Here is a 25,772-nt window from a genome sequence, read left to right as displayed (position 1 = left end):
CAAACACCAAGAGGAGTTTGTAATTTATCCCAGAGGCAAAAAGGGAGATTTTTGAGTGATGAAGCAAGACTTTAGTTTTAGGAAGCTTCTTTTGGCAGTTCTGTGAAGGGTGAATCATACTGGGGAAAGATGGAGACCCAGGTACCTAATTAATTATTCCAGCAGTTCAAGCTAGAGGTGATGAAAATCTGAATATGGTTCATGATCACATGAGCAGAAAGAAAGAGAAAGAGTTTAGAATTTTAAAGGACACCAAAGAAGATAGTCTTGGCAAATACTATGATAAGTCAATGGCTCAGCAAACCTATGAGGTTCCTTAATATATAATCAGAAAGAAAATTGAAAATTATTCCTTCTGCTATGTTTCTTTCTTACTTTGTGCTGGGCAATCTGTTCCTCAAGCTTGGAAGCTTGAGTTCCTATGGGTTCCCAATTTGTAAGCTTCTTTTCAGTTGTTGTAAGCCATTCCGTCAATGGTTCTAATGTTTCATGAAACTGTTGTGCTACCACGGAGATCCCTTCCAACTGACGGTTTCTAGAAAAATGTCAAGCAAGGTTAAAGTTATGTTTTGATAAAGTGTGGCAGGCTCAATGTAAATTTTTAGTCTTGAGAATTCAATGTAAGTCAATTCAAGTATAAATAAAATAAAATAGTCCTTTCACACTGCCCACCTAACAAGTATTATATTCTTGTCACAAATATTCACAAAATTCAAAATATATAATTAATATTCTAAGAACAAATTAGATTAATGTCTCTAGTCAACAAATTAAGGGAAAAGTACAATTACATGAATTTCAGTAAAGTTTTTAAATGAGCAACAAACTTTTCTTTCAAATGATGAGAACACTTTTCAACCCTTAGATACAAAAACATCTTTCATTCATACATTAAGCATTTATAAAATATTTACTGTGTATAATTCCTCAAAGAATTACAGAGGATGACAAGTAGTTCTATTGCAATAAAGACAACTATTTTTTAAAACTGATCTTTCAGTTGAAAAATCATAGTTATTTAGTTTAATTTTTAGAAAAAAATATTTAGCTTTTTTCCCCCCAAAAAAATAACTAAAATGAAGAATGGGTTATATTATCTAGATTTAAGACAATCATTTTATAATTTAGATTCTTATGAGTATTAAAGTATTCTTATATTTATATTTATAAATTCAGCTTGAAGTTATGTTGTAGCTGTAGTTGCTGTTGCAATAAGTATTCGTGTAAATTAAAAATACTGCCCCACTGTGCCTAAAGATTTAGCAAAGACAAGTGATTTCACTGGCTTACAGAGAATGGAGAGAAATTCATCTCAGTGATTTAGTTGCATCCTCCTGAGTATTTTCAGCCTGAGACTATTTTGCATCCAGATAATTCCCCTTGTAATCTCATGGAATTATAAAGGATGAGAGACTATCCCATTACAGGATAAAACGCAAATATAAAATATTTACAAATGACATTAGGAAAACAGGAGGTCAGAAATTTTTTTTGTTTGTTTTACACCTATTATCCAATAAATCTATAACTGAAAATAATTAGTTTTGCTAGTACTGAAGAAATAAATTTCATGATAGAATTAGCATTTTTGCCTAGATCTGTATTTTTGGTTTGCTTTTCCATGTCCTTTCAGTTTTGCATATATAGAATTGAAAATGTAACCTCAACTACCAAATAGTTTACATTCATATTTATAAAAGCTGATTACTTTATAATTTCATATATTTGCAAGCAGGAATCTAAAAGTTTGGGGCATACCATGTTAATACAAATGAAAACACCAAAAAGATCTCTAATATAACTTAGAAATAATTGTCACCAGACTGGAGAAATACCGAGTAAAAATTATAGTGAAATTTATGAATTACAAATTTTCACTTTTATGAAACAATGTACTAGCATTTTTGCTACCTGATTGCCTGATGAAAAATATGCTCTGGAGACTGTCATCAGAGAAATATATGTATATCCAGAAAGAAAAGATGTGAATCAAGTCACATAATGAGAGAAAAGGACAGAATGCCCACATATATACTATTAGCTGCACAATGTCAAGACAACATAGAGGAAGATGTCCCAAGTATATTGGGTAGATCCTCTGGGAAAGATTTTATAAAAAATCAGAAACAAGACATATTTAGATGGACAGGCCTGAAAGCACTGTTATTAATGAGAGTACTTAAGAAATCACTAATCTACTGAATTACAGGAGAAAGGATTATTCTTCTTTACTTATGTATTTTTATGTTGGCTGATCATGATGAAGGTGTCACAAAGACAAGTAAAAACTTATAATGGGAATGCAGAACATTGGAACATGACTCAGAAAAATTAAGAGGATATATGAGACTTTTAGTTGCCTTAAGAGCCATATCTTCCCATAGTTCTTCTCCTACCTACCTACCCTCCAATACTAACATCATATGATTCAAGATCAGTTGGGGTTTTCCACTCATTTTTCCAGAAATAAAGTCAAGAAACATGCAGATTTGAAATAGGGAAAGTGAACAGAGAGGACTAAAAGAGAAGTTAGAAGTTTAGAGAAAATTTCCAATTTTCACTAATTCAATCACTTTCTCTTCTTCCATAAAGAGTCCAAATGGCTTCATCTAAATGGAACTACTTCCAACTTTCTTATTGTCTGTGACTGCCTCTATGACTAAGGTAGGACCCTGGCCTATTCAAAGCAGAGAAGAAATGATAAGAGAAGGGGAAAAAATACTGTTAAGGTCATAATTCTGACAGTTTTTTGGTCTAGCTATTTCACTTTGGTCTTCATGTTTCCCATATGAAAAATGGAAATAAGAATATCTTTCTTCCCTACATGAAGAGAATTTGGTAAAGCTAGAGAATTTTTTAAATCACCAAAAAAATGTAAGACATTATATAATAGGCTTTTCTCACCCATTCAAATCTTCTACCTAGCAGCAGAGATAACAGCAGTAATCGCATTTCAGAAAAATGGAGCTCAACATAGATCCTTCATCCTACAAATTATTGGGGATTTATATTTATATTAATTTAATAATAACATAATTTATGTAAATATATATTTATAATACATGAAACTATAATTATAAATACAAACACTCTGGTAGCTGAGGCTACATTATCAATGCTATATGTGCAAAAATGAAGTAACTTGAAGAAGCAAACCACAAATGCAGATCTAAGCACAAGATTTATTTCTGTGCTCCAACATAGATTCCCCATACCTACAGGTCAAGTTAGAGAAATAGCTTTCATTCTAGACATCAATGAAAAGGGATTTTCTTGACATTTCCAAAGTACTGTTTAAAAGTACAGAAAGGAAAAAACTTGAAGAAAGCTTCATGCAATCTCCCTAAGATTCTAAAATAGGATTAAGGAATCTCACTTTCTTTGTCATTCCCCATCCCTCAATCCCCAACAAAGTTCATTCCTCTAGCAAAAGAAATTGCCTTTCTACAACTTGTATGACTACAGCTTTCCTGGTGACTATAAGGCTTCTATATTACCTAAAATAATAAAGAGGAAATATGGAATAATGGAGGAGAGGGGAATACAATTCTTCATTTTGTAGGAATGTCATTCCTTAAGTTGCTAAAAAGAGATTAGAGTTAAATATATAAAATACTTAAATATCTAACATAATTCCAAATACCTTGTTTCAGCCTTATTAAGTAATGCATCCCATCTAGTATCCAAGAGACTCAGTTGTTTCAAAATCTTCACTTTATCTGCTGGTTCTGCTGTTGCTGCAATTTTTTCCCCTTCAGTCTTGATTCCTTCAATAGTAGGTTTTCGGTCATCCAACAATCTCTGGAGAAGCTTGAGATAAAGCAATAAAGTAACTAAATAACAAGGCAGTGACTATATTAACACTGCTATAGAGATAAAAAGAAAACTATATTCCTAGTGATTGCTATTTTTTATCTTATATTTTGCAGAGGACAGTAAAAAAAGATAGAAGAAAGTTGTTTTCAAGGCTAATCTACTATTTTTAATACATTGTAAATGGAAGAGCATAAATTCATGGTTGATTTGTAGTAGAGTTGATAAATTACTTCACCAAACTATTCTATATTCACTTTTGACTAAAAAATTTCTAGAGGATTCTATATATGGTTTCTGAATTTTTTGAAAATAGGAAAAAATTCAGAATCTAACCCTGTAATGTTCCAAACACTAAAAAAATTGCTTTTTATGTTTGTGATACTAAAAACAAAAATACTTGGTTCTTTTTAACATGGTCTCTGACCAGAATCCACTTAAGTATCATGGGAAAGTAATAGGTTTGAAGTCAAAAGGCCCTTCAAATCTTAGTTCTGCCTATTAGCCATGTGATTCTTAAGTCATTAAACAACTTGTCACCTAGTTTTCTTATCTAGAAAAATTAGGATAATGGACTAAATTTCTTTTAAAGTCTCTGCCATCTCTAAATTCTCTGATTTCAAATTCATTGCTAAGTGGCATCCAGAAAACAATAAGCTCTTAACTTATGTATATCCTATAATTAAGAACGTTTCCTTCATTTTAAACCTCTCATTCTTTCATTTCTTCCATCTTCTAAGCACAAATTTAAACCTAGCTCCTTCCAATGACACTGCATTCCCTGCCACTATTTCTACTACTGGATGAATTTTCTCTCATATCCTGTGAAAAATTAATCCCAGTGGGCAATTCAGAACACTCCTTGCCAACTTTTTAGACTTTCCTGTTTCCATTATTCAAAAAACTCTCTTCCTTTAGACAAGACATTCTGTATGTGTGTGTCTCTCTCTTCCTCCCTTCTTCTTCATCTTCTTCCCCTTCCTCTTCCTCCTCCCCCCTCCCCTTCGCCTTTCCCTTTCCTCTTCCCTCCTCCTCTTCCTCCTTTTCTCTCCTCCTTTCCTCTTCCTCCTCTTCTTTCTCTTCCTCTGCCTCTTTTTTCTTTTCTTTCTCCTCCTCCTCTTCTTCTCTTTCACTATTTTTCTCTGTTTCTATGTGTGTGTGTGTCCTCACTCATTCACTCTTACTCTCATACTTTGTCACAGTCTTGATTTTTGCCATCAACTACAAGTTTTCCATTTCCATGTGGGAGAACTATCTTAATTTTCTCTATGCTCTTTTGTTATTCCATCTCTCCCTTAACTCTATTCTTTTTCCTCATCTATAATCTCTAATTCATGCAACCTCTCGGAACTTTCACAGTTTCCCATGCTTTAGCTACACTTTCTTTGCTTTGCAATTTCAGTCTCTTGGTGACATAGTTCAACTCTGTCCTTTAATCTTGGATACCTTGCTTCATGATCCTATTGCTGATAATACCTTTACAAAACCCAAACAAGAATTATCTTCACCATTCTATTCCTTTGCTTCTCTATTAATTTACTGATGAACAGAGGTGGAGTAAGTCACAAAATCACACTATTGTGTCCCCTACAAATGTGTTACATTAATGTCAATAAGTCATTGATTCTATTCCTTCATGGTTGTCTCTATATTCCACTCATTACAGTGACCATTCCAGACATTCTCTTCTCTTCTCTAACCTTCCACAATCACCACTTCCTTCTTCTTCCATCTCCACTGAGGATCTTTCCTCATACTTCACCAAAAATCCTAAGGCCATTGACCATGAAATCCCTCTTTTCCCTTTCTCTTGTACTCACATCTCTCCAACATTATCCCCTATTCTTTCTCCTCTTTCACTCTAGTCTTCGATGAAGAGATGCCTCTTCTCCTTGTCAAGACCATCTTCTATTTATGTACTTTTGACCCCATTATCATTTTCTCAGTCCACATGCATGAATCTTCAACTGCTATCTAGTGACTCCTTCCTACCTGCCAATAAATACATCCAAGGCTCTCCACCTTTAAAAAAAGCTTCTTTAAAAAATTTTAAAAGATCTTACCATGCTTTCTAGCCATCATCTTATAACTCTTCCCTTTGTAAATGCTGTGCATATTCTGGACTTTGATTTCCTTTCCTCTTATTCTCTTCTAAAACCTATACAATCAGAATTCCAATCTCATCAATCAACTAAAACTATTCTCCGAAGTTAACAATGATAAAATAGAGAACTAATTTAATTTCTTTTTCTCCACCCTCTTCCTTCTTGGCCTATCTGTTTCACATTTTGTTGGTCACCTTTCCCTTATACACTTTCAACTCTGGACTTTTTGTTTAGCACGGTTCTCTTGGCTCTCCTCCTAATTGTCTTAGCTGTCCCTAGTCTTTTTTGCTGGGGTCTTCACCCATGTCTTCTCTGAAGTGTAAATGCCCCTCAAGTCTCTGTCGTAGGATTTATCTTCCCTTTCTGCACTTTTTCTGATTAACTACTGATTCCATCAGTTTCATTGTCAGCCCAACATATCTATATAATAACATGTATCTATATAATAAGCTCTAATATAACTCTTGAGCTCTTGTCCCAGATGAACAAATGCTACCAGACATTCTTATTTTTTAGAATTTCCAACCTGGCTCCTACCAGTTCTATAGTCTACTTATACCTTACCTTCCCCATCTGCCCACTTTATGATCCAACCATAGTGATCTCTTTGCTGCTCCTCATCAAAATACTCTATTTCTAGTTTTTCATGCTTTGGCAATTATTTCCCGTATCTGGAATGCTCTCTCTTCTCATTGTCTTATAATCTCTACCTTTCTTCAAGACACATCTCAAAGGTCATCTTCTCTAAGTTCTTTCCCTAGCCCCTGGCAGCTAATAGCTCACCTCTAATGTTACCTTTCATCTTCATTATACGTATGAATCTCATTATTTATGTCATTTCTTCCATTACAATATACTAAGTTCCTTGAGAGTTGGAACTATTTTTGCTCTTTCTTTATAGCCTCAAGCATTTAGCAGAGTCCTTTATACTGCAAGTATTTAATAAGAACTTAGTGATATAGTATAATAGGTTCCCCTCTTTACTGGAGGTCTTCAAGTAAAGATATCCTTGACAGGAATATTGTGAAGTAAGTTCCTATTCAGGTATAACTCCCTTATAAGGAATAATGTTAAAGTAGATACCTGTTCAGGTACAGATGAGTTAGACCAGCTGACCTTTGAGAGCTGTGTTAACTTTAGCATTCTGTAAGCTTTTTCCAATAGTTAAAGGAACAAAGGTATGAGAAGTTACCAGCTAGTATTTTTTTCTTTCTTCATTGTGGAGACAAAATAATTATAATAATAACAGCAACAATACTATGTTAAATGCTTTACCTGTTGTAGTAGTACTACTACCACCACTACTAGCAACATAATAATAATAGCTAAGATGGAATCTTCTACATGCCAAGTACTGTGCTAAGTGTTTTACAAATATCACATTTGACCCTCACGACAACCTTGAAAAGTAGATGCAATTATCCCCATTTTATAGATGAGAAAATTGAGGTAACCTAAAATCAAATGACTTGCTCAGGATCAAACAGCTAAGTGCCTAAAGCTTTATCTAAACCAAAGTCTTCTTTATGCCCACTGTTCTGTCCACTGTACTACTTAATTGCCTCCCCCTAATCAAAAAAAAAAAAAAAAAAAAAAAAAAAAAGAAGAAAAGAAGTCTCTTAAAAATGTCACATTATAAAAAAGGTGGGAAAGGAATATTTGTAGCTTCTAGAGAAAATGCATTAAAGGCAATTACCTAGTGAAATTAGTGACATTAGTGACATAGTTAAAGGGAAAGTCCTTAGTTAAGTTGAACAGGTTATACAACTGAATCAGGTAAATTGTTCTCATGTGCTATACTTAGGCTAAGACTTGACATTGTTTTATAATGCAAGGTATCTTTCAAGGTGAGTCCTTATTATTGAGTTTCTGGTATGAAACTCAAATTCAAGTAAATAAAATAGGAAGTGATAACGATTTAAGTAGGTAGAAATAGGAACCCCAATATATCTAAATCATTCTGTTTCATGAATGTTTGCTACCAAAATTTTTAGTTGCATTCTCTCTCCAAAAGATAGAATTCCAAACATATTTTTTAAATTAAAATTTCTTTTCACAAAAAAGGCTTGGATGAAGTAATTTAAATCTCTGATCCTATTTAGTAATATATTCTATAGAGAACACTATATTACCAGGCAAAAGAATTGTGGAGGAGTCTTGCCGAATCAACTGTCCTATTTCTAGAGAATGGGCCTAGCTAACTCAACCCTATTTTGGGACAGCAAGTGCAGCAAGATATTTAATTAAAAAAAAAGTTTTAAAATCCTTAGTACATTCAAGATCAACAATATTTTTCTTGTGAAGAATCAGATTTGCCATGATTATAATATTTACCCCTTGTGAAATACAGTTACTGCACATCTTCTCTTAACCCAACAAAATGGTGTATGATTTTTTTCTTTAATATTAAAGGAATGTATTAAAATCAATTTTGTTTTGAGAATTTTATGATAGACTCATAAACTGTAAAATCAAAAAAACTGTAGAATCAATTTTAAGAGAATTCCTGCCCCCCCACCTAGTTTCTAGTGCCCACTTCCCAAATTACTTTCCACTTACTATATATGTTTAATATTTATATTTGGATATACTATTTCCAGGAAAGACTAAGTTTAAGATTTTTGTCAAAGCCCTTGCACCTCATTATGGTGTCTGGTACAGAGTAGGCACTTAGTAAAAGTGCTTGATTGTTTAGTGATTGACTGTTTACACTCTGGGACCAAACAGAATTCTTTAAGTCTTTTTCTACAGCTTTTCGAATACCTGATGTAATTGTGTTCCCTATAATTTTCTATTTTCTTCTCTAGACTAACATTTGTACTATTTTTCAACTCAAGCAATTGTGAATCACCTATTATGAGTCTGACATTGTACTATGAACTAGGAATACAAAGACAAAAATCAAACAGTTCCTGCCCTCAAAGTCTATTAAAGACGACAAAAGAAATGCAGGGCATCTGATCAACATAGTACTTGAAGTCTCAGAATACTATGCAAATAATATAAATAGCATATACATTTCAAAATATTTACTTACTTTTTGCTCTTGTATCTGAGCTTTCACCACCTTGAACTCAGCAGATGGAGGTTTCTGATTGGCTACCAGATCTTCAGTATCAACTAGCCAGCTAAGCAAAGATTCCAGGGCATCTTGGAACCTCCCACAGTGGAGCAGAGCCTCCTGCAGCTGAGCTGCTCGCTCAGCAACCTAAGCAAAGCAAGAGGGTCAATAATTAATTTTTTTATTCTGTAGGGAAAAAATATTTTTTTATGTTCTACCACTTTTCTTGTTTATTTTATTTTTCTCTGATTTTTGTCTGTATTTGGTAAAGAAGTATTGATTACAGTACGACACCTAATGGAATGATGGTTTTCAAGCTTAGTAAACGAAATCTTTTAATTTATTGCTGCATTGAAATATTTAACAAAAATTAAGATTGGAAGGAGATATTTAAATCAAGAACTTAGGAATTCCAAATAATGTTACAATTAGCAAAGATTAAGTTATTGTGGAAGCACTAAAGATAAATGAATAAAGTAACACTTAGCAATATCACATCTTAATTATCACAAGTTTAGTTTTTATCTCCTATACAATAATTTGAAGAAAGGAAACATGGATTTCTAAATAAACAAAACATCTCAAGGAAATCGCAATATAATAGCATTATCTTACACTGAATAAAACAGTTGCTTCTTTAGAAAGATATCCAGAAAAGTTCCCATGCAACCCAGATACCACTAGTTCCTGGTCCTTTTCCTTTTGAAGTTATTTAATCTCTCAAATAAACTCCCATTAATTTGTTTTTCTATCTGAATTGGTAATTGAAAATATTTAATCCTAAATCTGTATTTTAAATATAAATATATTTGGAATGTACTTATATTTATATTTTAAATATTTTAAGTTAAATTTATATTTTAAACCTATTGTACACCAAATGCATTTGTTAACATTTATATATTTTAACTTCAAATATATTTAAATTTTTATTGTAGATTCTAATTATATTTTTAAAAACTGGTCCGTGTATTTCAGACAGAAATAACAAGGAGGAAAAATTAGGCCAAATTATGATGGGTACCAGACCTGACGTGGATAAAGAGTGAATAATATGAGCTATTAGAAGAAAATCTCATCTAAAATAAATATTTTCCCATATCTCTTTTCCAGTGAACTAGCTGTACATACAGCTTTATTGTTTTCTTATAATTATAAAAACAACATAAATTTCCAGAGAATAATTTCCAGAATGATACTGGGAGTACCTTTGACTTGTCAAATAAGGTTTGAATTTGATGATTTCTTAGGAATAGAAAGAAATAAATTGAACAATTTGAGAGTTTATGGAGACGTGGATTAACTAATCCATATGTTAATGAATCAAGAAGATATGATTTTAATGATGGGGGAATTCCTTCTGCCAATGTGGAGTCTAATGCTATTAAATTTATAGTCCTAGAGAGTGTCTGAAACCAAACTGACTTGCCCAAAGTCACAAGGAATTAAATGTAGACCTTGGGTTTCCTGATATTCTATGCACTAATGAACTCTGCCACTTTCTCTGCTTTCTTATAGTCACTATAAATAAGTGGGGGAAAAAGACTAAAGTAGTAACAACTTATAAAAAATTCTATAAAAGGGAAAATTGCCTTGTTATTATGAATCTAAATTTTAAAAATAAAATTACCTTCTTATTAAGGGTCTTCCACCGTGCATTAATATCTTCAAGATCATGCTCCAAGTTCTCAGTACTAGTACTTTTTGCAGCACTCTGAATAAGACCTTGACCCAACCAATTAACCTCTTGTTGTTTAACCTGTAAAGGTTCAATCTCCTCTTTCTGGAAAGCCTGTGGGTACAACAATAAAAAAGAAATTCTTCCTTTTTCAAGTCTAAAAACCACTTACCAAAGTTCTCAAATTAAATCCCCAAATATTCCATCAATGTGGATATATGCATTTTAGTGTGTGTGTATGCACATGCTTAAAATGTGTGTTTCATTTACTGTAAAGGGAGAGGGGAGTCATTATTTCCTTTCCTATTAGCCTTGTACTGCAAATTTTCTAGAAAGTGAAGGATAGGTGAGATTGTATAACTAGTTAAGATTCAGAAGGACTAGATAACCTGTGTGAAACTGATAAAAATGTCTATTGTTTTGGATGCTATGAATAGAATTAAATGACAGAAAAAAAAAGAATGGGGTGAATGATTAAGTGTTGAATGCTAAAAATGACAGCAAAACGATTTTTTAAAAGTTAATAACAAAATCCAAGACATACCCCCCTCCCATCACTGCCTCCTCATGGCAGAAGGGCTTGTGTAGCTCAATGAAACTATGGCTATGCAGTGCAGGGATGAACATGATGAACAGGTTATAAGGTTATAGTGGAGAATTCTGACAAAAGGTGCACCTAGGACAGCAAGATGTCTCAGTGGATACCGCATCGAGCCTGGAATCAGGAAGACCCAAGTTCAAATATATATAGCCTCAAACATTTACTAGATGGTTTAACTCTGGGCAGTTCACTTAATCCTGTTTGCCTCAGTTTCCTCTTTTGTAAAAATGAGCTAGGAAGGGAAATGGCAATGACTTCAGTATCTTTGCTAAGAAAATCTCCATAGTCATGAAGAGTCAGACATGATTGAAACAAGCTGAACAAAAATGAAATTTAAGACTAGTTCAATACAACTTCTTAACCATGGCCAAAAATTGAGGTCAAATAAAGGAGTGGAGCAAGAAAAAGTCACAAGACTGAGCAATATGGATGCCATAACAGACAAATACATTTGCAAAATAATTTTACATTCTTTGACTCATTGGAACCTCATATTCAACTATGTGCGATATCTCCATTTTTCAGATGAGTAAAGTGAAGCTCAATCGAGGTTTTAGTGATTTGCATCCATCACACAACTGAGAAGTCTCAAAGAAAGATAGACAAAGATGTGGAATGATATTAAACAGTGTGTGTGTGTGTGTGTGTGTGTGTGTGTGTGTGTGAGAGAGAGAGAGAGAGAGAGAGAGAGAGAGAGAGAGATGAAAGAAAGAGAGAGAGAGAGGAAAGAGAGAGAGAGAGAGGAAAGAAAAGAGAGAGAGAGACAGAGAGAGAGAGATGAAAGAAAGAGAGAGAAAGAGAGAGAGAGAGAGATGAAAGAAAGAGAGAGAGAGGAAAGAAAGAGAGAGAGAGAGGAAAGAAAGAGAGAGAGAGACAGAGAGAGAGAGATGAAAGAAAGAGAGAGAGAAAGAGAGAGAGAGAGATGAAAGAAAGAGAGAGAGAGAGGAAAGAAAGAGAGAGAGAGACAGAGAGAGAGAGAGAGATGAAAGAAAGAGAGAGAGAAAGAGAGAGACAGAGAGAGAGAGAGAGACAGAGAGAGAGAGAGATGAAAGAAAGAGAGAGAGAAAGAGAGAGACAGAGAGAGAGAGAGACAGAGAGAGACAGAGAGAGAGAGAGAGAGAGAGAGATGAAAGAAAGAGAGAAAGAGAGAGACAGAGAGAGAGAGAGAGAGAGAGAGAGAGAGAGAGAGAGAGAGAGAGAGAGAGAGAGGGAGAGGAGAGGGAAGAGGCAAAGAGAGACAGACACAGATACAGAGAGAAATCCAAAAGATAATTACATGTGAATTACAGTAGATTGACCAATTTACTTCAACTTATACTAATAATTTCTCTCTCTGAAATTGTGGTCTATATATGCAGTGGGTAACCAAAGCATACAGGAACACTGGCAGTCACTGGTTTTACCACTACTTTCCTATCCCACCATGATATCCCCACTGCTCCTGGATCCATGAAATTCTATTTCATAAAGAACCTTAATCTCTACCCAGAGTTGGGGGAATAACATAGGGAGTAGCAAAGATGAGAGAGAAGAAAGACTAATATATGAAGTGCTCCAAAAGCTTATTATAGTTTAAACTGCATTATGACTTTTGGGGTGCCCCTCATATATGCTACCAATTTTTCCTCTGTCTGTCGCATATTGTATATAAATATATTGTAAATGATAGGGCTTTACAGATTGCAAAGCACTTTACAAATATTATCTCCTTAATAACCATGAAAAGTAGGTGCTATTATTTTTCCCATTTTACAAATGAGGAAGCTGAAACAGATTAGTAATATAGCTATATCAATATCTAGATAATTTAGATATGTTATGTAGATATTAAAATGCCTTTAATGTAACAAAATCAAATTAAGAGGACAAAATTATTCACTGGTGTAGAAAATGATGAAAAGAAAACTTTGTTTGAAATGGGTTTGCAAACCTACGTTTCAGAGAGAAAAAACACTTATATAATAAAAACAGTATATAAATTTATCATAGATTAGTCAGTTCAACAAACCATTTAAAGAAATGTTAAAGAAACTATCAAGAGTAAATGTTAGTGTAGTAGCTAAAGCAAAACATTACTGGAAGTATGGGAAATAACTTTGAAATATATAGAGGGAATAAAATTAATCATACAAATTGAGATCAGGGACAAATCTGAATTGCACTCCCTAAGTTCCAAATTCCACTTGAAATCTCTACAAGAGCCTAGAAATTATTTTATATAAAGAATATCTTCTATTTTCAACATAATTAAGCTAAAATATAAAAATCAATTGCATTAAATCAAACAAAAGTACAGGGTGAGAAAGAAGGTTATATGAGTTAGCACTGGAAAGAGGGACTTACAAAACATCCAAGCAGTTGTTAGAAAGTTGGAGCAAGGAAGGAAAGCTAGAATTTGATATTATGATTCTATTTTTCTGAATATTATTTAAATCACAATTTCTAGTAATAGATTTAGTTAAGTGTAAAGATTTCACAAAAACAAAGGAGAGTGGAGACTACTAAACTCTTCACCCCAGAGATCTATATGATCAGAGGAAAGTTCTCTTCTACTCCCACCCCCACCTTAGGGAGCTTAATGTAGGAGAAAAAAAGTTCTGACTCTGCCTCTAACAGACATTAAGATTGCATTTAGCAACAGAACAGAACTTTAGTCTTTGTCCTTTCTGAACTTATCCATAACTAAATGGCACCAAATCTTAAAGGAGAAAATGCTGCAACATCTACACAGTGCTAAAAGCTTAATTATACAAACACACAAACACACAAAAAGTGGCAAATTCTTTTCAGAAAAAGTATAACTCTCCTCTTGTTAGCTAGCAGTCTCCTCCTTCCTTTCCTGCCCTATTAGGAAGAACACCTGGCGTTTCTTCAGGGCCATCATTTCACAGAGAAGTCTCCTAATATTGTATAGATTCCTTATCGTTCTGTAGTAACCTGATACCAAAAATGACAAGGTTTGTTTCTTCAATCTAACCCAAAAACTTCACAAAGAGAAGCTTAAAATAAATTAAAATGATCTCTGAGGCAAAGTTTACGAGAAGAGCTTAGTAAAAAATACCAAAAATAGCTAAACTCCCATCTGAGAAGGAGGGCAAAAATTACAGACTCCACAAACAACCTCTACTTACTACAAAGCTGCACTCTTTACTTTCTAACTTCACTCACCACTCTCAAAAACTGAGGAGACACTATTTGTAAAACAGAAGCTTAGAAATCCCCTTTCTGGTGCATATCTTATGAGAAAAAAGTCAGTAGCAGGGAACAATTCTTTAATTTGTGTGCTATACTTTCTCCACTACCACAAAACAGAAATTTATGACTCAGACTGTTTAAGCTGAATAAATTCAGCTTCAAACGGCCCTTGAATGGTAGTGCCTGTAGCCACAATTTGTGTAAAAGCTTCATGTGAACATAAATTCACAGTGGAAGCACTCAAAAAAGGAAAGCAGGCACCATCTGGACAATCAATAGCAAGGTCCTAAACAGCTGGGAATAATCACCACTGTCAAAAGTTGCCCCTAATTAATTTGTTAAAATGACCAATTTATCCTTTCTCCAGCATCTTACAATGTCTTGTGAAAATACCACCCTCCCAATTTGCCAATGGTTATTTATCAGAGACACGGGTGATACTTTGATGGGGGCAAAACAATTTTTGGTTGTGGGGGCAACAATTCCAAGTTTCACATTTTAATTAATTACCTCAACTGATGGAAAGCCATTGCATATAGACTCCAAAGTTTCTGAGTTTGTGCTTATTTTCCAAGAGAGTGCTTTATTTCTTATAGGAGTAGATTCTGGAGAAGATTTTGTTTGGTCTAATTCCAAATCCTGATCAGAAAGCTGTACCTCAAATTCTTCTGGAGGTGGGACTTCAGAGTTTTCTAAGTCACAGAGTATCATATTTTCCAATAAAGCTGTGTTGCTATAATCCACATTATCCATCACCACATCTGTGAACTGGATGTCTGAAACCTGAGGAGATTCACTCACAAATTCCTTATCAAGTTTTATAATTTGTGGTCCCCCTGATTCACAAACCTCATATGTCTTTTCCCCTTTTCTATGATCAGAATCATGATTACTCTCTCCATCCTTTGGCAGAAGCAGTATGTTGTGTGTCATGATGCTCTCTTTCAGACCATTCTGGACATGGCAATATTCACCTTGGATCTCTCTCTGGTGTTTTTCACATTTCTGGGGCTCACTTAATTCTGTTGTATCTAGTTGAGGAACAGTATGCAAAATCAACTGGTGTTTTTCATCTATATGGTCATTACTACAGGAAAGCAATGGAATTTTTTGTTCACTGGTGGAATTAGCAGAAATAAAGGGTCCATACTGATCTGTAATGTGGATCTCTTCAGCTGAGGAGAAGCTTCTGATTTGAGTTTGGGTCCCAGTCAAAATTTCCTGTTTCTCTTCCCTTTCTGCTGGAGGGCTGCATAAACCAGAGTCATCATCTTCAGATGTTAGAGAATTAGTGCCCCATCTGCACTTGCTTGCTCTAGTGATACCTGATGAGTCAGCAGAATCCACAAATGAGTTTTCACTTTTGTTTGCATAATCTGTAAAATTGGGTGGGACAAACAGTCTCCACGAGCGCCTATTCTCTTTTTTTTCTGTGTGAGATTTTGCCTTGGGTAACACTGTGGTCCGAATAACATCACTGTTTAGTTTGAGTGCATCGAAGATCATTTTTTCATCTAACTTGTTAGCTTCCCGACCTCTAAGCTCAAATGCACTGGAAGAAGTTGGGGCACCATTAGAACACAAAGAACTAACATCCAGTGTTCTGTGACTGTAGGGTAAGGTCCGGTCTGTAAAATGCCTGGAAGATAAGCTACCTTTAGACCCAGAGTCGATCTGTTCATTCAGTCTGACAGTATCATAGATTGACCTCTGTGGGACATAACAGTCCTCAATATTTAGATCTTCCTCCTCTTCACCCTTTCCAACACATGGTGGATTCTGACGTAAACAATCTGGTCTGCTGAGTGGCTTTCCCATTTTGAAGATATTTAAAATATAGAATGTGGCTTTTAATCCAGAAAGTGAGAAGTAAGGTAAAGCACAAGTATTTTTAAAATTGCACTTCTCAATTGAACTACAAGACTGTCTTCACCAAAAGGACACCCATGTATGCACATTATACATGTCATAATTTATGAGGTGTTTGAGGTCATCAGCAGTGCATCAGTGTAAATGCAACTATCATATTACCTGCTTATTTTTTCTTTACAGTTATTTTAAGATATAAAGTGCATCAAAAACAGAAAATCCACCCCCAAATCACAATCACACACATACACACTGTCACATATATACACACACACTCACTGACATAAACAAACAGTGGCTCAAATACTCAGAACATTCCACAGCCAGTCCATTTCTGTTTTAGGTCAAAATTTGCATCAGAGAGATCCAGCTTAACCCTCCAAGTGAATAATCATCATAGCAGGCTGTGGATTAACTCCTGTAGAAGTCTGATTAATTGTAATCCATTTAAATGACTTGAAAACTTCCATCTCCTTTATAAATAAGACATGGCTCGGACCCTTAAAAGAAAAACACAGTAGCTGTGTACAGTTCAGATCAAGGCACAGAACAAATCTTCAGGAAAAATAATTTAAATCTGATGTAAGAAAAATAAAAATGTCTTTTTTTTTTTCTTTTTTGGCAGTAGCTATAAATAACCTTGATTCAAAGGGCAGTTTTTCTTCTTTCCCATAGTCAGCTTCTTTGTGGCGTATTCAGAACTTCCAAAGAAAAATACAGCTTTCTGGGCAGCCAGGCCAGTACATTCAAGCAGCACTTTAAAGCAAAAAAGGCTGCTATGTAAAAGATGATAAGCATTCCTTTAAAGGGGAACTCCTGAAAAGATCCTTATTCAAAGTATTCTCCTTAAGAAGGTTTTTTCTACCTAAGGCAACTGCAGAGCTGAAAAACAAGTGGTCTTGTTTTTTCCTCTAAGGCACAGCATAATTCCCATCCAGTTTAGATGTCACACTTCTCCACATTCTGTGGCTAACAAATTGCTCTTGGTTTCCCCATCATTTTGAGCAGCAGCTGTAGCAAAGAAGGCAGAAAAGTCACCCAAGTAAGGGAACACCAGCGGCAAGCAGTATCCAGCGTGATAGATAAGCCTTTCAGCTCTCTTCTGGCTTCTTACAGCAAGCAGTATAAACCCGTCAGGCAGCCTCCCAACAGTGAGCTTAAAGAAACGCCCTTTTTATTCTTTAGCCCAACATCTGCTACTATCCCATTCGTTCTATTATTCTTTCCAAGCTCTCTTTCATAGGTGCCTGACTCTCAAACTCTCTCAATCACTTACATTTTCTGGCTTCCCATGACTTAACTTTTTAGTCATCTTTTCACGTTTACCATTGGTCTTTTCTGAGTAAGTTCGAACTGTTTTAGGGGGAGGTACTTAAAGGCTCAAGCCACAGAAGAGCAAGAAAGTAAGTGGTGGTGACATCATGCCAATCACAGAATTCTATCATACCAGTCAAGAGAATTCTTGGATTTAGGAAGGGCGGGAGGCAGTATTTGAGAGGCCACAGAAACACTATTTGTTTGTTTTTTAATGTGAAAATATTAGCTATGCAGCTGAAGCAGGCAACAAGATTCGAGACATTTTACCTAATTTCCATAACATTTGAAGCTTCTAAATACCACAGTAAAATGTATATAAAAATATTCCAGAATTACAAAGAGCCCTAACTTTCAGAGGAATTCAAACTCTCTTCATATTAAGAAAGAATTACGGTGTTTTTTTTTTCCAATAAAATGTATGGAGTATTTTGGAAATGTTTTGGCACTTTTTGAAATTAAATTCAAATTGTTTTTTTTTTTTTAAACCAGCATATGAAGGAAAAAATTCTGTTTCTCTAGAGTAAAGCAGCCTCACAAAATCAACTTCTTTACAGATATATATCATTACCTTTTAGGATTCTGTACTTTTCTTGCGGTCAGAAGCAGTAACAACGATGTTAGATAATTTAAAAATGAGCACACTATAGGAATTTTATTAGCCAAAAAAAAAAAAAAAAAAAACAAAAACAAAAAAAAAACCTATCATTTTTTACTATTTGGAAACAAATAGGAAGCAAAATTGTGGCTACATGGGAGAAATTTACATTCCTATTTAAGAGAAATTCCAAACATTTCTAATGTGAGCTGATTTCATTTATATAATTATTTTTTTTTAAATTTTGAGAAATGTATATACCATCACAACAATTAGCCTCAAGCATATAACTGTGTCTATAGAGATGTTATCTGAAGTTCATTAAAATCATGCATAGAAGGTTAAAGCTAAAGTTACAGGGATATCCTTTTAACATTTTAGAGAAGACAATTGAGATGGAAAGAACTTGAAACTTTGCATGCCTAGTAAGAAAAGGATATTTCCAATTAATTCTATTAATGTTAGTTTGAATCATACACTAAAGAGGTAAAAGGGATCTTAGAGGTCATCAAATTCAATACCTTCATTTTACAGATAAGGAAACAGAGTAAAGGTACCTAACATTACAAAGTCAGTAAGGGGCAAAACTAGGATTCAAATCCAAGCCCTAAGATTTCAACTACAGCTCCATTTTTTCTATATTACACTTAGTTCCATGGCTGAAGGTTGCTTTTTAATGCAAATTTTATCAGTTTTGATGAGTACCAGTATAAGTTTATTTTTACAGTTTTAGATAGTTCCATGGCAAAGGAAAGAAAGGAAAGATGGAGGGAAGAAAGCAGAAAGACCAATATCATATCTATTTAAATACTAATTTTTTTTCTTTTAAAAGCACTGATTAAATAATTACTATGTGCAAATCATTTTGCTAGGTTCTGGGAATTTATTTTATTAAATTTCATGTTTCTTATATTAGCATTATTATTCAGTATTGAAATTATTGTATCAACTTAAAAAAAGATTTGTGCCCATGCTAATAGCAGCAAGCATGAATATAACATGAAGATTTACAAAACATTTTATATACTATTTTATTTCATCATCACAATAATCTTTTGAAGCAGTTATTATTTCCATTTTACAGATGAAGAAACTGAAGCTAAAAGAGAGACTTGTGTAGGTTAACAGGGTGATTCCACCCTGTACTACAGAGCTGCCTTAACAAGTTTTATTTTGTGAGGGGAGGGAGCATGGATGCTATGTACACAACTGGAAGAAAAGAATTTAGACAAAATACTCCAGGAGAAAAAATGTTAATAACTATAAATTCAATTTTATTCTATTGAAATTTCCTAGCTTTCAGTGTTATAGCATATGCACCTACCAAAGTAGCCAAAGGAAACTAAAGGGGAAAATATAATCACATATGTAAAATATTTTCATTAAATTTTCACAAGTAAAAATTTATATGTACTAGAATTATACTAGAGCTGATGCCATCAAATCAAAGAAGAATATTAGTATTATGGGATATATTGATGAGGCATCTATATTTTAATCTGAAAATGTCTCATATCCCATAATACTTGTATTTTCAGTAATCTTACTTATATTTTCCTCCATAATTGGTGTTATAATTACTTAGGAATATGAAACCTTTAGTATTTAATAAATCAGACCTAATCATTACATATAAAATTGTCAAACACTAATCTGAAGATTGGGATATCAATGAAACAAACAACAATGAAGATGAACAAGGCATTCCTTGCAAATCAGTCAACACTATTTTTTCATCTGTACAAAAATTAAGTTGGATCTAGTAAAAAGCATTATTGTATTAATAGGTTGCTACTAATTTCTCCCAGCATATTTCCTTCATGGAAGGCGATTTCTAAGGACAGATTATTTTAGAAAGATGAACATAATCCTGATCAAGAAACAAAAACTGTTTATTATTTCCAATAGAACATTTTTAAAACAGTATTTTCCCTGCTTTTTAACTTTATTAATCTTTAAAGATAAGTTTAATAACAGTAAATGGGAAAATACTTGCAAAACCGTATCTGAAATATCAAGAATACACTGTTGTGCAGAGAAGACTGGATGCTCTTATCTTTAGTCATCTCAGAAGAACAAACATCTATGTGGTGAATTGCAATTCTGTTCAAGCTCAATAACAGAAATCTCTGCCTGGCACAGTTTTTCATGAAGTCCTGATATGAAGCTTGTCTCTTTAGGTATGTATTTTGCAATCTGAGTACAAGATTAGTCCTTAACAGTAGCAATTTCCATTGGACGTTAGGAAACATTGTCTATTAGCTGATAAAAACTGATAATTTCCTGTATTTTAAATTTTTAAAATGGAAAGTTTTCTTGGAGAAAAAACTGAACAGTTTTCCTAAGATCTCGAGCTATCATTGCAAAAGTGACTTTGTTTCTCAATGGAAAAGACTTGACCAATACAATGAGAAAGTCAATTCCATGGATTGTAAAAGCCTTTCTAAATAACAGTATACTTCTTTTAATCCGAAAGTATTTATATATGCCTTTTGTTAGGAAATCTTAGGTAATATTTTGCAAATGTGAGTTATCTTGTTATATTCCTAGGTTATGGTCTGTTTTATATACTCCTTATCCTATTAAGTTACTTGCTATAATGCCTGTAAAATGTCAAATTTAAAATAATCCAAGTAAGAAAGCAAGTGTGATATTGACATTTGGTTATTATCCAAAGCTTTCTTAATATGAAATACAGAAAAACTTCATTTTAGGTAAAATTAATTAGGGTCATTAAAATCCATTTCTTACTGAGCCCATTCAATATGTTTTTTCTTTAGGACACATTTCTGTCAATATTCATAAAGTTGAAAGAATGTTAAAATTTCATTCTAGAGAGTCAAAGAAGACTGAAAAGAAAACACCGAAATTATGTTCTCCTGATCAACAATCAACCTAATTTGTACTTTATCTAGCTACCAATGTTGTGCCTAGATAAGACCTAAATATTACTATCAGTCTTGGACTGACCTCCTAAACAAAGATCATTTCATACACTTTCTGTATCTTCTGATAATCCCCAAGAAATTCCTTTCTCTCACAGAAAAAAAAGAAAAAAATCCCATCAAATAAGATATATGTAACCCCTATTATCACTTGAAGCAATCATCCTGATGACATTAGAAACACAGCAGAAACAATCACAGATGGCACCTGAGACAGAAGCTTCACAGAGTGAAAAGAGTAGAAGAAGCATGGTGACTAAATTAAGTGTTAAACTAAATCCTTCCTTAAAATGTGACCTAGATAGTTGACGGAATGAAACAACCTGAAGGCAAAATCTGCTTCTTTTTTGTCTTTGGATCATCATCCCTAACATAGTACCTGGCATAAATATTAGGTTCCCAATAAGTGCTTGTCAATTGATTTTCTTGCCTATAGGTGAACTTGGTAAATGGCCTAATAATTCTACATTATAAATCATCACATTTTATAAATACAAGGAAAGTCCATAGAAATTCATTGCCTTTTCCAAATTCAAATGGCTCCCATTCCAATGCCCTCTCTGATGTACCATACTATTTTCTTTATTGTAATGTAATGAAAAGGACACTAGACTGCACTAATAGAAGTTGTTCAAAAAATAATTTATCAGAGTCAACTCTCAGTGTATTACTTATAATACAATATAATAGTGGCTATAGTACAACCTAGTTTGGTATTTTGCAAGGTATGTGTTGCAACACTATGGAACAGATGAACTGTAATCAGTTGTGATTTGGAATGTCTGGAATTTAAAATGGATATTCTCCTAAACATGTGGGGCCCAAGTGAAATACATGGGAGGAACTAGTTTTAATATATAAACTTCTTTGACCATAGAAATTCATTACCTATTGCTGAATTTTATAAAAAGAATAAAGAGACTAAAAATGCAAGATCCCACCCTCATCTTCACTCTAAACACTGATCAAAAACTGTCCTCAGGTACAACAAACAGAATATCCTATTTTGAAATATGCCCTTTGTTAATTCATTCCTTTAAGATGAAACATGGATTTTTTACCAGAATCACAATTACTAGGAAATTCTTCAGAAATTCAAAGAAATTCAAATTTGGAAATATAATCATATAATCTAAACCATGCCTTGCAAAGACCATCTTTTTTGTGGGATTAAAAATTCCTAAGAGTGAAAAATTCACTCTCTCAGAAGACAACATGTTACTTTTGAGTAAGTCTAAATTTTTGGAATCTTTTCCTTAATTTGAACATCAATCTATCTCTTCAACTTCTACTCTACCAATTGTTTTGAGTGTTGTACTGAGGCTAAGCAGAACAAATTTAAGCCTTCTTCCATAAATACTATGTCCTTTCTATATTTTCTTTCTGTTGTTCCAATTAGCTCCAGCTCCTTCATGTGATATGATCTCAAAGCCCTTAAACCATTCTTATCTTTCTATACAAGTTCTTCAGTTTCCCTGCAAGTTGTCTTTGGGCTTGAGAACAAAGGATGAACAACAAAACAATACTAAATGAAATGTCCAGAAGTGAAAATAGCATTCCAAATGTTCTGGCCAAGGCATAACACACCTTCAACAAATGTTTTGATAAAATCTAGGTAAATTCTAGTAACCCTGCCCCTTCCCCCCTCCCCAAAAGGAACTGAAGTTAATCTCAATTGACTATTCTTGATCTAGCTCTTTGAAATTACTGGGAGGGTTTTCTATTATGTTCTGGAATTTTGCCAGAAATCAAGATCAAACTTATTTGGTCAGAGAGTAAAGATTTTAATTGTTTTCTTTTTTAAAAAAAAACTTATGCAACAATATTTTTGCCTTTCTCTACTAATTGCAAGAGCTCTTCAAATTCCATGATCCCAAAGATGTCTCAACATGTACCAATTGTTTTTGTACCCTTAGAGATATATCATGTGGGTCTGATAAATTCAAATTATCAAGGATACACTCTTACAATCTTCCCTACATTTATATGCTGAATTTCAATTTGATATTCATTTGAATTCCATCCTTTTCAGTTTAAAGATAATCTCCTTGACCGAAGAAACAGAAACACCCTATTGCCCTCTATTGCCCTCTACTCTGAGCAATTATATCTATGGATAACAACAAGAAGCAGCTCCCTTTTACTATCCTTAGTGATTCTTGTCAACATCAGTTCACTCCAACCTTTAGTGGTCATAGTGCTATTCTTACAGAACTATACCTTGCTTTGTTTGAGATTCTTCTTCCATTACTTGCCCTATTTTCTCCACTCTGTTGTCCTGCTGCTCTCTCTTAAATTAATTTCCCTCTTATTGGTAGTAAAACTTAAGAAGGATCTTAATAGCGTGTTTATTAGTCCAACCAACCTCTCCCCATACAATTATCATCTTTTGCATGAAATCTTTCCTCATCCTCTTAACCTTATTGCTAATGCCTTACCTCCCAATTTGTCTTTTATTTTACTTAAACCATTGTTCAATCATGTGATTGATCCCATTTGGGCCGCTTAGCAAAGATGCTAGAGGAGTTTGCCATTTCCCTCTCCAACTCATTTGTGAGGCTCACAAAAATTAAATAACTCAAATTAAATAATTTACCCAAAATAACAGGAATTAGAAAGAGCAAGATGCTGCCTACAATTTAATCTAATACTCCTGCCATGATACATGATATTAAATAATAACATTTTTCATTGATCATCCCACACATCTAGAATAAATTTCCTCTTTACTTCTCTACCATAGAATCTCTCTCTTCTTTTAAGATACAGCTTAAGTATCATCTTTTGCATGAAATCTTTCCTGATCCTCTCAACCTTATTGCTAATGCCTTACCTCCCAATTTGTCTTTTATTTTTACTTAAACCATTGTTCAATCATGTGATTGATCCCATTTGGGTCCCTTAGCAAAGATGCTAGAGGAGTTTGCCATTTCCTTTTCCAACTCATTTTACATATGAGGAAACTGAGGCAAATAAGATAAGTGACTTGCACAGGGTCACACAGTAAGTACCTTAGGCTGGATTTGAACTCAGATTTTCCTGGCTCCAAGAAGAGCATTCTATACACTCTATTACTTAGCTGCCTCACTATTTTATTACTTTGATTTTATGTGCATGCGTGTATATATGTGTGTGTGTATGTTATACTTATAGCTGTACTTGTTGCCTTCCCCATTAAAATCTAAACTCCTTGGAAATAGGCATTGTTTCATTACTTTTATACCCAGCATCCCATACAGTACCTGGCACATTTTACAAGTTTAATACTATATAATTCATTCCATACTTGGAAACCTCCACAGATTCATTCTTTTAATTAATTAATTCTTTTTTTTTTTAAGTAAGAATTAAGCCACAGATTTTTTTTCATAATTTTGAAAAAATGATGATTTGAAGAGTATTAAGAATAGTCTATCTACTGTACTTCTATTCAACCACCAGTTTAGTCCTACAATTTGTATCAAAGTTCATATATTAAAGAGTTGGTTAAACAATTTCTAAACCTTAAGTAGGAAAATTTTAGGATAGAATGGTATCACAAAATATATAGTCTAGGAACTTGTAAGTGGAGAAAGTAGGTAGCTCTTTTATTTCAACTCTGCTTGGAAAATGTTCTTCATATCTGAATTTAGGCCATAATCTGAATAAGGCCATAAGAAGAGACAGGGGCAGCAAAATGACACAAAGAATAGAGCACCAGACCCAAAATTTAGGAAGACATAAGTTCATGTCCAGTTTCAGACACTTAGTTACTGTATAATCCTAGGCAAGTCATTTCATCTCTCTTCCTCAGTTGTAAAATGGACATTGTAATAGCACCTACCTCACTGATTTTTTGTGAGTATCAAATGAGATACATTTGTAAAGATCTCAGTAATAGGCCTGTCACATAGTGTTTCATAAATTCTTGTTTCCTTTTCCTTCCATTTTTCCTTTCTTGTGGATAGAGTGTTGGACAGGTGAATTCAGAAGACTACAAGTTCAAAATCTGCTTCTGATACTTACTAGCTATGGCATGATCTTGAGCATATTGCTTAATCTCCCTAAATCTCAACTTACTCAAATAAGGAAGGCACTTTGAAAGCCTTAAAGTACTATACAAATGTCAGATATCAGTATTACTGTTTTGTTAAAATCTTGAGGCAAAGGCAGGATTATAGGATCACAATTGTACCTCTTTGGAAAATTGCAAAGGGGATTTTTGGTTAGATATGAGTTGGACCAACTGGACTCTGACTTTTAACTTTGATGCTCTGTTACTTTTTGTGAAAAGAGAGAATGAATGGGAAAGTGTTTTGCAAACGACAGAACACTGCCCACAAGAGAACTAATATGCTAGCACTGGAATTTGTTGATTGGGAGAGCATCTGAATCACAGCTTGGGCAGAAAGGCCATGGAACAGAGGCAGGAAACGAGGTTAAATGAAGTGCACCGACCAGGAAGGAGTATGGTTTTTCACCCATGACCTACATTTTCAAAATCCACCTGGTGAGCTATTCACACCTCCTCATTGGCAAAATGGTGTGTGTGATATTATATGTAGAATTTAGTTGTTACAGTGAGAAGTACAATATAAATAACTACAAAAATGG

At 33.9% G+C, this 25,772-nt stretch overlaps 1 protein-coding gene across 1 annotated transcript in view; it reads right to left on the bottom strand.

The window, feature by feature from the left end:
- DST (dystonin) overlaps positions 1–25,772 on the bottom strand; it is a 570,187-nt gene that overhangs the window by 78,060 nt on the left and 466,355 nt on the right. Inside the window, 4 exon segments of the mRNA XM_074310618.1 lie at positions 376–535; positions 3,644–3,810; positions 8,956–9,126; positions 10,610–10,771. Coding sequence (XP_074166719.1) covers positions 376–535; positions 3,644–3,810; positions 8,956–9,126; positions 10,610–10,771 — 660 coding nt within the window.

Source organism: Sminthopsis crassicaudata, chromosome 4, assembly GCF_048593235.1.
Source record: "Sminthopsis crassicaudata isolate SCR6 chromosome 4, ASM4859323v1, whole genome shotgun sequence".
NCBI classification, from domain to species: Eukaryota; Metazoa; Chordata; class Mammalia; order Dasyuromorphia; family Dasyuridae; genus Sminthopsis; species Sminthopsis crassicaudata.
This window is presented reverse-complemented; position numbering and strand designations above follow the sequence as displayed.